The sequence below is a fragment of the Oncorhynchus kisutch genome, linkage group LG11, assembly GCF_002021735.2.
Source record: "Oncorhynchus kisutch isolate 150728-3 linkage group LG11, Okis_V2, whole genome shotgun sequence".
Classification (NCBI taxonomy): domain Eukaryota; kingdom Metazoa; phylum Chordata; class Actinopteri; order Salmoniformes; family Salmonidae; genus Oncorhynchus; species Oncorhynchus kisutch.
The window spans coordinates 41641666-41653997 of NC_034184.2; the positions used below are offsets into that span (position 1 = coordinate 41641666).

General features: G+C 46.5%; 1 protein-coding gene across 2 annotated transcripts in view; it reads left to right on the forward strand.

The window, feature by feature from the left end:
- The window catches only part of LOC109898841 (inactive ubiquitin carboxyl-terminal hydrolase 54), a 63848-nt gene that overhangs the window by 45480 nt on the left and 6036 nt on the right, over positions 1–12332 (forward strand). For both annotated transcript variants that reach the window (XM_031835802.1, XM_031835803.1), the window contains exons 13-18: positions 97–230; positions 1785–1946; positions 2549–2668; positions 4771–4972; positions 5821–6794; positions 6931–7052. In XM_031835802.1, the coding sequence (XP_031691662.1) occupies positions 97–230; positions 1785–1946; positions 2549–2668; positions 4771–4972; positions 5821–6794; positions 6931–7052 (1714 nt within the window). The remainder of the gene's footprint in view (positions 1–96; positions 231–1784; positions 1947–2548; positions 2669–4770; positions 4973–5820; positions 6795–6930; positions 7053–12332) is intronic.

Sequence of the window (12332 nt, forward strand, 5' to 3'; positions counted from 1 at the left end):
TAACTCACATATCCGAAAAGGCTAGACTCACAAATACGGACAGCTACATGATGAACTGTGTATTGTATGACTGACTTCTCTGTCTGTCTCTCTCAGGGACACCGGTCTGAAGAAGCCTTCCAGCTCCAGCTCAGGTCCATCATGGCGCACCGTGCCCAAGTCTAAGAGCAGCAGTGCTCTCCTGCAGGATGTCAAGGCTTCATGCAGGGGCAACAGCCACATAAGCCTGGGTAGGTCTGAGTCCGTGTGTGAGTGAGTTTCCCACAATGTGTGTGGGAAAGTGTCTTTTTAGGTGTTGTGTCTGTTTTGGGGTGTATACAGTGCATTCGCACTTCTCTTTTTCCACGTTTGATACAGCCTCATTCTAAAATGGATTCAATTATTTTTTCCCTCATCAATCAACACATAATACTCCATAATGACAAAGCGAAAGAGGTTTTTAGAAATGTTTGCTCATTTATTACAAATATAAAACAGAAATTCCTTATTTACATAAGTTTTCAGACCTTTTGCTATGAAATTGAGCTCAGATGCATCCTGTTTCCATTGATCATCCTTGAGATGTTTCTACATCTTGATTGGAGTCCACCTGTGGTAAATTCAATTGATTGGACATGATTTGGAAAGGCACACACCTGTCTGTATAGACAATGTCCCACAGTTGACAGTCCATTGCAGAGGAAAATCCAAGCCATGAGCTCTGACAGAGCTCCAGAGTTTCTCTGTGGAGATGGGAGAACCTTCCAGAAGGACAACCATCTCCAGACGAAAGCCATTCCTCAGTAAAAGGCACATGACAGCCGACATGGAGTTTGCCAAAAGGCACCTAAAGGACTCAGACCATGAGAAACAAGATTCTCTGGTCTGATGAAATCAAGATGGAACTCTTTGGTCTGAATGCCAAGCGTCACATCTGGAGGAAACATGGCACCATCCCTACAGTGAAGCATCATGCTGTGGGGATTTCAGCTGCAGGTACTGGGAGACTAGTCAGGATCAAGGGAAAGATGAACAGAGTAAAGTACAGAGAGATCTTTGATGAAAACCTGCTCCAGAGCGCTCAGGACCTCAGACTGGGGCGAAGGTTCACCTTCCAACAGGACAACGACCCTAAGCACACAGCCAAGACAACACCGGAGTGGCTTCGGGACAAGTCTCTGAATGTCCTTGAGTGGCCCAGCTAGAGCCTGGAATTGAACCCGGTCGAACATCTCTGGAGAGACCTGACAATAGCTGTACTGCGATGCTCCCCATCCAACCTGACAGAGCTTGAGAGGATCTGCAGAGATAAAAGGAGAGAAACTCCTCAAATACAGGTGTGCCAAGCTTGTATCGTCATACCCAAGCAGACTCGAGGCTGTATTCACTGCCTAAGGTGCTTCAACAAATTACTGAGTAATTGTAATATGTAAGATTTCTGTGTTTTTTATTAAATTTGTCAATTTCTAAAAACCTGTTTTTGCTTTGTCATTATGGGGTATTGTGTGTTGATTGATGTGGGGGGAAAAAACATTGAATAAATTTTAGAATAAGGCTGTAACGTAACAAAATGTGGAAAAATTCAAGTGGTCTGAATATTTTCCGAATGCACTGTATATTCATTATGAACTCTGAGCAGATGGTTTATGTTAATTCATCTCTGTATCTCTTGTGTGCTCAAAGTGTGATGAAGTGTACACACTCTCACTCCTCACACCTCTTCCCCCTGCCTTGTCTTGTCAGGCTATTGAACAGGGACCATTATAGAAAGCTACGATATTAACGTGTGTGTTTGTGTCACACAGCGGGAGAAGGCCGCAGCGAACTGGACGAGCTGCAGGAGGAGGTGGCCAGGCGAGCGAGGGAGCAGGAGTTACAGAGGAGGAAGGAGAAGGAAAAGGAGGCCGCCTTGGGGTTCAACCCCAGACCCAGCAAGTTCATGGACCTGGACGAGCTACAGAACCAGGGTAAGGCCCCAGACCCAACCCCAGCATGGTTGCTCAGCTAGAGGAGTTCCAATCTGAAGCCCATGAGTAACAGGGTTGGTGACCACTGTAGTACAGCATGTGAAAATCAGAAGAGAACAGGGAGTATCAGTTGTTCTCCGGAGGCAGCCCTGCCCCACATCGCCTGGGTTTGGGTGTGTGTCTCTTTATGTAGCAGGTGTCTGAGTGCTCCATGTTGAAAGCACCCTGAGTGGGCTGACTAATGGGACTGCATTGAAAAAAAAGAGCATTGTTCCCCCACCCACACAATTGGAAGTTTCCTCATTCAGATGGTTAGAATGTGTGACTGGCCAGTGGCCCAGTCACAGCGTAGAAGGGTTAAAAAGCGTGTTTGAATGTTCGCTGCATTTTGTAGTGGAGAGAAATCGGATTGAACTAGTGGGGCTTGTACATGGATTTAGGTCAGGCGATCCTGCAGTGAACAATAAGTCCTCCATCTTCAAAGGGTTGCAAAGACATATCATTAACCCCCCCCCACGGTGTGCCTTTTTTGTTTTAAATATCTTTCTGGGTGTGTTTAAAGAGCTTTGCTTTTGGTGTGTGTGCATATCTGTGTTTCTTAGGCAAAGGGGACGGCTATGAACGCTGCGTGTCGGACGCTGAGCTACTGCTAGACCAGTCTCTGCGACTGGAGCAGGCTGGCGAGGTGGCCGCCGCTCTGTCTGTGGTTAATGAAGCTGTATGTAAGTAGCCCTGACCTGCCTCCCTGTGCCTGCTGCCAGCCTTGCCGACCAGCTAGAACTCCATACCACTACCTACCTGTGTGTCTGTCCATGTGTGTCTCTGTTGGCTTCACCTGTAGTCCTTACCACTATTGTGCATAAGACAGCTATGCTGCAAGAAGGGTGTGGTCATTTGACCTTTGGTGTGGACTGGAGGGTCCTATATGACAAAGACCCACTTTCAGGCCACAGAGTCACTTGGTTTGAACCAGTCATTTATTTATTTTTTATTTTACCTTTATTTAACCAGGCAAGTCAGTCTTATTTTCAATGACGGCCTGGGAACAGTGAACTGCCTGTTCAGGGGCAGAACGACAGATTTGTACCTTGTCAGCTCGGGGGTTTGAACTCGCAACCTTCCGGTTACTAGTCCAACGCTCTAACCACTAGGCTACGCTGCCGCCCCAACTATCTATACCCAAAAGACTAAAGATGACCTCCAGCGATTAAACAAATATTTTTTACTGTTGAAAAGCGATATCCCAAGTATAAATACAGTAAAGTACACACTGCAAAGTTCAAGGAGTAGGGCATTCAAGGAGTTGGTCTGATGGGAAGTTGTGATTTCACCGGCCTCGCCCTTTGCTTGAGGAGCAATAGAGAACAAAAGAGGGAAGGCCCACCCCACCACTTGTGTCATAACCTACCTGGTCCACCTGTTGAGATGTGCCTTTTGTTAAGTAAATGAGGTGAAAATGAGACTGGAGTGCCACTTTATGGTATTGGCAGAATACTTGCTGCAATGCGCGTGCAACACGATGCTCTATCGTCTCCTAGCAAAACCCTTTTAGTGGCCGCAACTATAGCTCTTGTTTTATCCAAATATCTTGACATTTGTGCTTTCTGTCCAGTCAGACTTACAACTAGAGTCCTGAACCTAAAATAACCCCCCCACCCCGCAAACATGAGCAGGAGTAGTCTTGAATGAGTAATGACTAGGGGAAGAGACTATTTAGTCTGTCTAAACACAAGTTTGGGATGGCTGATAAGGTCAGCAGCCCTCTGCCTACCAACCATCCCTGTCTGATGATAATGAAACGAGGCGAGTCGCCGGGATGTTTACCCATCACCGTGGTTATTATCCTGCCTGGTAGCACAGAGAGGGAGGGGTCAGGGTGGGGAACCCAGCTCTATGACAACCAAGTCTTCCCAGGGCTCATTTAGGACAATGTGGCCTGGGTCTGTTATGTCAACATGGCAGTGAGTCTGTTGTTAGTGTGGTCTCTCTGTCTGTGTTTGTCCTCGTTTCCTAATGTCTCTGTGTTTCGATGTGACTTTCACGGTTTCACTGTCTCTGTCGTGAGCGTCTTGAATGTGTGTTTGAATCTCCTGACTCGTCCACTGAGGAATGCTTACACACACACACACACACACACACACACAATTACCCTTGTCTGGCACCCCACTATCCCCTCGTCTCACAAAGCCCATTCCTCCATTTCTCCCTTTAAGATCTACAGCAAGTCAAGTCGATTACTAAAAATGTCTGAACTAAAGATATTTCGCCCGCTAACGAAGACAAAGTGTTTTAAAAATAGCCGCTATATTTCTCCGTTCAGCCGCCGTGATATGAGTCGAAATACAGAGGAACAGCCATTATTTTATTCTCAGTCTTCTTGGATATATTGCGCCTAGGGAAGGGCTCAGCTTAAAACTATCAATTGAATTGTTTTTCCTTAACACAGTTCACTTTGATTTGATTAATTTAACGTTATTCTATATGATTTAACCATTTGCCAAATGAACAGAATATTTTGTAAGGAGTCACTGTGGATCTTAATTTCCCCCGTGTGTATCATCAGCCTGTGTCCATTTTAATTTACAACACACACACATCCATTTTACTCACCAAGCGTGGTGCCTGTTTGTGTCCTCCCCCACCCCAAAACCCATCCACCCACCCACCCCTCCCAAACCCACGTCATTATTTCAACAGTCTAATCCTATGATTTGATTTTGTGCCAAGTGTTTTTGCATGCATCCCCATAACGCAGCTCTTTATTTTCTGCATTTTTCTATATTTCTTTCTTTTCTGCTTTCCTTCCCTTTTTTTCACCCTGTAGCTAAACTCAGGCTTCCCATGCATGAGGGTGGCGCTAACACCCATAGCAGGACAGTGGCTGAGGCCCGGCTGCAAAAGTGCATGAGGAGAGCGCGGGGCCTGCAGCAGCGCATGCAACAGCAGGAAGACAGACCCCAGCAACAGGATCAGGAGCAGACAGAGAAGCAGGATCAGCCCTGTCCCTCTCCCCAGAGCCCCCCCAGGTACCAGCACTGTCTCCTGTCTGTGTCCTGTGACTCCCATCCCCCACCTGACCTCACCTGTGGCTGAGCTCCTCATGTGACTCTGGAAGGAGTGGAACAAGGGATCACACAGTCCTGGTTTATTCTTTAACATGCAACATGCTTTGCAGGTAGTATAGGAAAGACACCATTGATTTGTAAGTATGTGTTCAATGTGCATACAGACAAAGGGAGAAATGCTGTTTTGTTTTCTTTAACCTAGATTCTTTACAGTAGGTCTATGTGTGCTAATCTGATTCCTACATCTAACCATTAATACAGCATAATTTTTTCCAAACACAATTTTACCCTGGTGTTTTAAGGTTTTCAAATATTTGCTAATGCCGTCTCTTATTCAGTGTAGCTCATGCTGCTGTGTTGTTTGGAGGGTTGTGTGTGCGGGTGTTTACTCTTTAGTTATTGTGGAGGTTGCTGTGAGTCCTGGTCCTAGGGGGTCCACAGACACGAGTGCCTCTTCCAGGGGTCCGGTTCTGAGCCACCCCCGTGGCTCACCTGTGCCGAAGCTCGAAAATGTCCATCTGTTACAGGAACATCACACACACACACACACACACTAACTCGCACGCATGCACAGTCAACTCACATACCCGCACACACGGACTCCCATGGACACACTGACATGCGCACACACACACACCAACTAACATTTTAGACCTAGAACATGTGTATAGTATAAAAAGTAGTATTTAGTAATGTATTGTAAACAATACAAAATCCTCCTCTGTTTCAGAGCAAAGACATGGGAGAGATGCCTCGTCATCAATCACTAACCAGCCCATAACATGAGCCTCTTTCCTCCTCCTTCCTAGTGAACAGCCTGTCCCAATCCAAATACTGTTGACAGACGCCCAGGAGGACCAACCACAAGCAGTCCCGGAAGCCACCAGAAACACGCCTTCTCCTCTCTACGTTAAGCCCCTCCCATCCAGCACAAACTCACTCCCTGAGCCCCTGAGCCACCCCCCTGTCGCTATGCCCCCGAGCCCTCACACAGGGTCACCCACGGGGGGGTTCATGGCGGAGGCGTGGGGGCGCCGGGAAGGACTGGAGATGTCAGGCGTGCTAGATAACTCTTGTACTCATGTGAGACCCCTCCACATGCACGCTACCATGTCCCTGCCTGCCCTGTGTGTGAATGGCCGGGACGAGAGCTTTACTGAGGGAGGCCATGGCCAGACTCCAGCCCTGCCCAACCACCAGCCAGCTGCACCCTCACACTGGAACAGTAACCCCCCAACCCAGACTCTGCCCACCCCACGCCCGCACTCCAGGACACCCTCTCCAGTCAGCCACACCTCAGAGGAAAGGGGCGACACCAACATGGAGGATGCCTATTCCAGACCTCCAGCCCTGGGCCCCTCTCAGCCTCCTCCAGCCCATCAGAACCACAGCTCCCCTGTCCCCATCTCCTCCAACACCTCTAGGCTCGGCCCTCCTCCTCCCCCTCCCACCCGTAACTGGTCCGGCTGGAGCCTGGACCAGCCGGCCGCCTTTGACTCCCCCTTCTACGCCCCTCCTACAGACTCCCACTGCCCACCTTCCACCCCCATCAGACCAGGGTGGACCCCTTCTCCAGCGTCTGGGAACTACAGGCCAGGTGCTGCCATGCCAGTGGAGCGCTGGGCAGAGAATGTGACCCGCTACTACAACTCCCAGGCGGTGGTTGGGTCACCCTGTGAGGAGCTGTCGGAGCTAGACTCTCTGTACCAGGCGAGCCTTCAGGCCACCAGCCTGCCCCGGGCCCCAAGCGGAGTTAGCCCCCAGCCCACTGCCAACAAGCAACGTAAGTATACTCACTGACCAGTGATGTATGGTACAACTGTAAAAAATAAAAACAAGCTCGATATGATGAGGGATAAAAATGTAAGTGGGTGAGACCTGTCCATGACTAATACTGTGTCTCTGTGTTGTATCTGCAGCGGCTAGAAAGCTGTTGTCTGGGCTGACTGCACCTGGCCGCTCCAAGACTCCCACAGCCGAGTTAGAGAGATATGCTTACAGAACGCCAGGCTACACCAGCAGCCCCACACAACACAACAAGGTTGGCATCCACAGGGTGTGTGTGTGTGTGTGTTCATTGTCCTACATGTGGCTGATTGTGAGTTTCAGGGCTGGGTGTGGTGATGCATGTTCCAAGCTGTGTGTGTTGAGGCTCCTTGGTGATTTGGTGCTGATGTGTGAAGGTTGTATCTGAGTGACGTGTGTGGGCGGACTGGCGTGTGTTTGCGTCAGTCCCTGTGTCTGTACATGCATGTTTTTTTGCAGGGCTTGACATTCAGGCAAATTTACCAGTGGCACACCGGGTCAATGGCTTTTCAAAGTTACTGGCTCCAACATTGTAACCACTGGCCCATATTGTATTGGTGTGGTGATGCAGCATAACAAAAACGGATATTCATAACTGTTTTGATTGGATGCGGTCCAAGAAATAGAGTTTACAAGAAAATATTTACAAAATAAACAAAGTAAAAAATATAATAAAATGTTACACAATAAAATAACAATAGCGAGGCTATATACAGGGGTTACCGATACCAAGTCAATGTGCGGGGGTACAGGTTAGTCGAGGTCATTTGTACATGTAGGTAGGGGTAAAGGGACTATGCATAGATAATAAACAGCTAGTAGCAGCGGTGTAAAACAGGGGGGGTCAATGTAAATAGTGTGGGTGGCAATTTGATTAATTGTTCAGCAGTCTTATGGCTTGGGGGTAGAAGCTGTTGAGGAGCCTTTTGGACCTAGACTTGGTGCTTTGGTACCGCTTGCCGCATGGTAGCAGAGAGAACAGTCTATGACTGGAGTCTTTGACAATTTTTGGGTCCTTCCTCTGAGACTAGTATATAGGTCCTGAATGGAAGCTTGGCCATAGTGATTTACTGGGCTGTACGCACTACCCTCTGTAGTGCCTTACGGTCGGATGCCGAGCAGTTATACCAGGCGGTGATGCAATCGGTCAGGATGCTCTCCATCTTGGGACCCATGACAAATCTTTTCAGTGTCCTGGGGGGGAAAAGGCATTGTCGTGCCCTCTAAACGACTTTCTTGGTGTGTTTGGACCATGATAGTTTGTTGTGATGTGGATACCTGGGGCAGGAGGGTAGCCTAGTGGTTAGAGCATTGGACTAGTAACCGAAAGGTTGCAAATCCCGAGCTGACAATGTACAAATCTGTCATTCTGCCCCTGAACAGGCAGTTAATCCACTGTTCCTAGGCCGTCATTGAAAATAAGAATTTGTTCTTAACTGACTTGCCTAGTTAAATAAAGGTAATAAATAAATAAATATTTAAAAAATACCAAGGAACTTGAAACTCGACCCACTCCACTACAGCCCCATCGATATGAATGGGGGCATGTTTGGCCCTCCTTTTCCTGTAGTCCACAATGATCTCCTTTGTCTTGCTCATGTTGAGGGAGAGGTTATTGTCCTGGCACAACACTGCCAGGTCTCTGACCTCCTCCCTATAGGCTGTCTCATCGTTGTCGGTGATCAGGCCTACCACCGTTGTGTCGTCAGCAAACTTTATGGAGTCGTGCTTGGCCAAGCAGCCGTGGGTGAACAGGGAGTAAAGGCGAGGAATAAGCACGCACCCTTGAGGAGCCCCCGTGTTGAGGATCAGCGTGGCAGATGTGTTGTTGCCTACCATAACCACCTGTGGGCGGCCCGTCAGGAATTCCAGTATTCAGTTGCAGAGAGAGGTGTTTAGTCCCAGGGTCCTTAGCTTAGTGATGAACTTAATGGGCACTATGGTGTTGAACGCTGAGCTCTAGTCAATGAACAGCATTCTCACATAGGTGTTCCTTTCGTCCAGGTGGGAAGGGGCAGTGTGGAGTGCGATTGAGATTGCGTCATCTGTGGATCTGTTGGGGTGGTATACGAATTGGAGTGGGTCTAGGGTGTCCGGGATGATGATGTTGATATACACCATCATAAATAGTGTACAGTGCCTTCGGAAAGTATTCAGACCCCTTGACTTTTTCCACATTTTGTTACGTTCCAGCCTTATTCTAAAATTGATTAAATTGTTTTTTCCCCCTCATCAATCTTCACACAATACCCCATAATGACAAAGCAAAAACAGGATTTTTTTTGCAACAACTATTTATTTAGAACCACAGATGGACAAAATGGGAGTTAACGTTAACTGGGGAACATCTACAATTTCATAAGATTGGTGCTTTGAATCCTGCGTCGTTAATGCCGTTGCCTGAGGAGGGTGAATAGCACACATGTATCCCAGATCAGATTACTCCAAAACCTAGGCCTGATTTGCAAGAGACAGCATTGGAATGGGGAAAAGTATTGTATCCAGATGGCTCTAGTTACATGACCACAGAAGGGAAGAGAGTAATGGGGTACGCTGTGTGTGATGACAGAGGAATAGCGAAGGCTGGCCCACTGTCAGCCTCGGTGTCAGCCCAGGGGGCGGAGTTACATGCATTGGCCGAGATGGACAAAATGGGAGTTAACGTTAACTGGGGAACATCTACAATTTCATAAGATTGGTGCTTTGAATCCTGCGTCGTTAATGCCGTTGCCTGAGGAGGGTGAATAGCACACATGTATCCCAGATCAGATTACTCCAAAACCTAGGTCTGATTTGCAAGAGACAGCATTGGAATGGGGAAAAGTATTGTATCCAGATGGCTCTAGTTACATGACCACAGAAGGGAAGAGAGTAATGGGGTACGCTGTGTGTGATGACAGAGGAATAGCGAAGGCTGGCCCACTGTCAGCCTCGGTGTCAGCCCAGGGGGCGGAGTTACATGCATTGGCCGAGATGGACAAAATGGGAGTTAACGTTAACTGGGGAACATCTACAATTTCATAAGATTGGTGCTTTGAATCCTGCGTCGTTAATGCCGTTGCCTGAGGAGGGTGAATAGCACACATGTATCCCAGATCAGATTACTCCAAAACCTAGGCCTGATTTGCAAGAGACAGCATTGGAATGGGGAAAAGTATTGTATCCAGATGGCTCTAGTTACATGACCACAGAAGGGAAGAGAGTAATGGGGTACGCTGTGTGTGATGACAGAGGAATAGCGAAGGCTGGCCCACTGTCAGCCTCGGTGTCAGCCCAGGGGGCGGAGTTACATGCATTGGCCGAGATGGACAAAATGGGAGTTAACGTTAACTGGGGAACATCTACAATTTCATAAGATTGGTGCTTTGAATCCTGCGTCGTTAATGCCGTTGCCTGAGGAGGGTGAATAGCACACATGTATCCCAGATCAGATTACTCCAAAACCTAGGCCTGATTTGCAAGAGACAGCATTGGAATGGGGAAAAGTATTGTATCCAGATGGCTCTAGTTGCATGACCACAGAAGGGAAGGGAGTAATGGGGTACGCTGTGTGTGATGACAGAGGAATAGCGAAGGCTGGCCCACTGTCAGCCTCGGTGTCAGCCCAGGAGGCGGAGTTACATGCATTGGCCGAGGCTTGTAGGTTGACGGAAGGAGAAAATGTAACAATATATACTGATTCTCAGTATGCATTTGGAGAAATTCATGATTTCGGTACATTGTGGTCACAATTGGGCATGTTAACAGTGACAGGATCACCAATAAATAATGGTCTGTCTCAACTATTCCAGCACCATTTCAACTTCAACATTTCAACATCATCAAATCACCTCTGCTTAGTCTATTACATTGACAACTAAAAGATACCAAAAACAATTGAGCCCAATCAACGTAAGCTAAATATAATGTGGTTGTCCATGCTTCTGATTTGTGTGTGTGTGTTTGCACGTTTGTGCAAGTAGAAACTTATGTTGACTCACCCTACATGTAGAGAAACGCCAATGCCATCCTCCTCTCTTTCATGTTGACGAAACAGTCTATCACTCTGTCATACAGTACACGTTTTATTTTTTTGTTGTCCTATGCTAACTGGCTAAAATACTTGCTCACTAGCCTAACTTCCATTCATGGGCAATGTTAGCTAGTTAACATTAGCATTCTACATATTGAACTTCCATCCTCTCAGACCAGGGCCACAGCAATGTATTAATTAATGGAGAATTCATGTATTATGGAGAATTAACCTCTCTGGGATATGTGGGACAGTAGCGTCCCACTTAGCCAAAAGCCAGAGAAAATACAGAGCGCCAAATTCAAATAAATTCCTATAAAAATCAAACTTTCATGAAATCACACATGTAAGATACCAAATTAAAGCTACACGTATTGTGAATCCAGTCAACATGTCAGATTTCAAAAAGGCTTTTCAGCGAAAGCAAACAATGCTATTATCTGAGGATAGCACCTCTGTAAACAAAAGAGAGAAAACATATTTCAACCCTGCAGGCACGACACAAAACGCAGAAATATAAATCACGCCTTACTTTTGACGAGCTTCTTCTGTTGGCACTCCAATATGTCCCATAAACATCACAAATGGTCCTTTTTGTTCGATTAATTCTGTCCATATATATCCAAAATGTCAATTTATTTGGCGCGTTTGATCCAGAAAAACGCTGGTTCCAACTTGCACAACGTGACTACAAAATATCTCAAAAGTTACCTGTAAACTTTGACAAAACATTTCAAACTACTTTTGTAATAAAACTTTAGGTATTTTTTAAAGTAAATAATCGATAAAATTGAAGACGGGATGATCTGTGTTCAATACAGGAAGCTTTCTGGTCATGCGCCTCTATCAAACAGTACACATGAAGTGACCCTCGTTTTGAACAGGGCTACTTGTTCATTTCACAAGGGAAAAACCTCAACCAATTTCTAAAGACTGGTGACATCCAGTGGAAGCGGTAGGAACTGCAAGCAAGTCCCTTAGAAATCTGGATTCCCAATGAAATCTCATTGAAAAGAGAGTGACCTCAAAAAAAAAATCTGAATGGTTTGTCCTCAGGGTTTCGCCTGCTACATAAGTTCTGTTATACTCACAGACATGATTCAAACAGTTTTAGAAACTTCAGAGTGTTTTCTATCCAAATATACTAGTAATATGCATATCTTATCTTCTGGAGATGAGTAGCAGGCAGTTGAATTTTGGCATGCTTTTCATCCAAAATTCCAAATGCTGCCCCCTATCCTAGAGAAGTTAAGTAATGCATTTTGGAGAATTAAGTAAAACCACAAGTCCAAATCCCTATCCCCATCCATGGCTAATTTAGGAAAGGGATAACTAGCTAGCTAGCTAGACACCAGAGGACAACACAATGAGATGCAACAATTCAAGTTGTTTCTGTCAATGATGTATGCTCTCAATGCGATATTATAGGAGTGACTTCAAAATCCACGCTGGCTTCCCTTGACACTTTTTTTGCTGCGTCAGGATCATTTAGTTGAGCTCGCT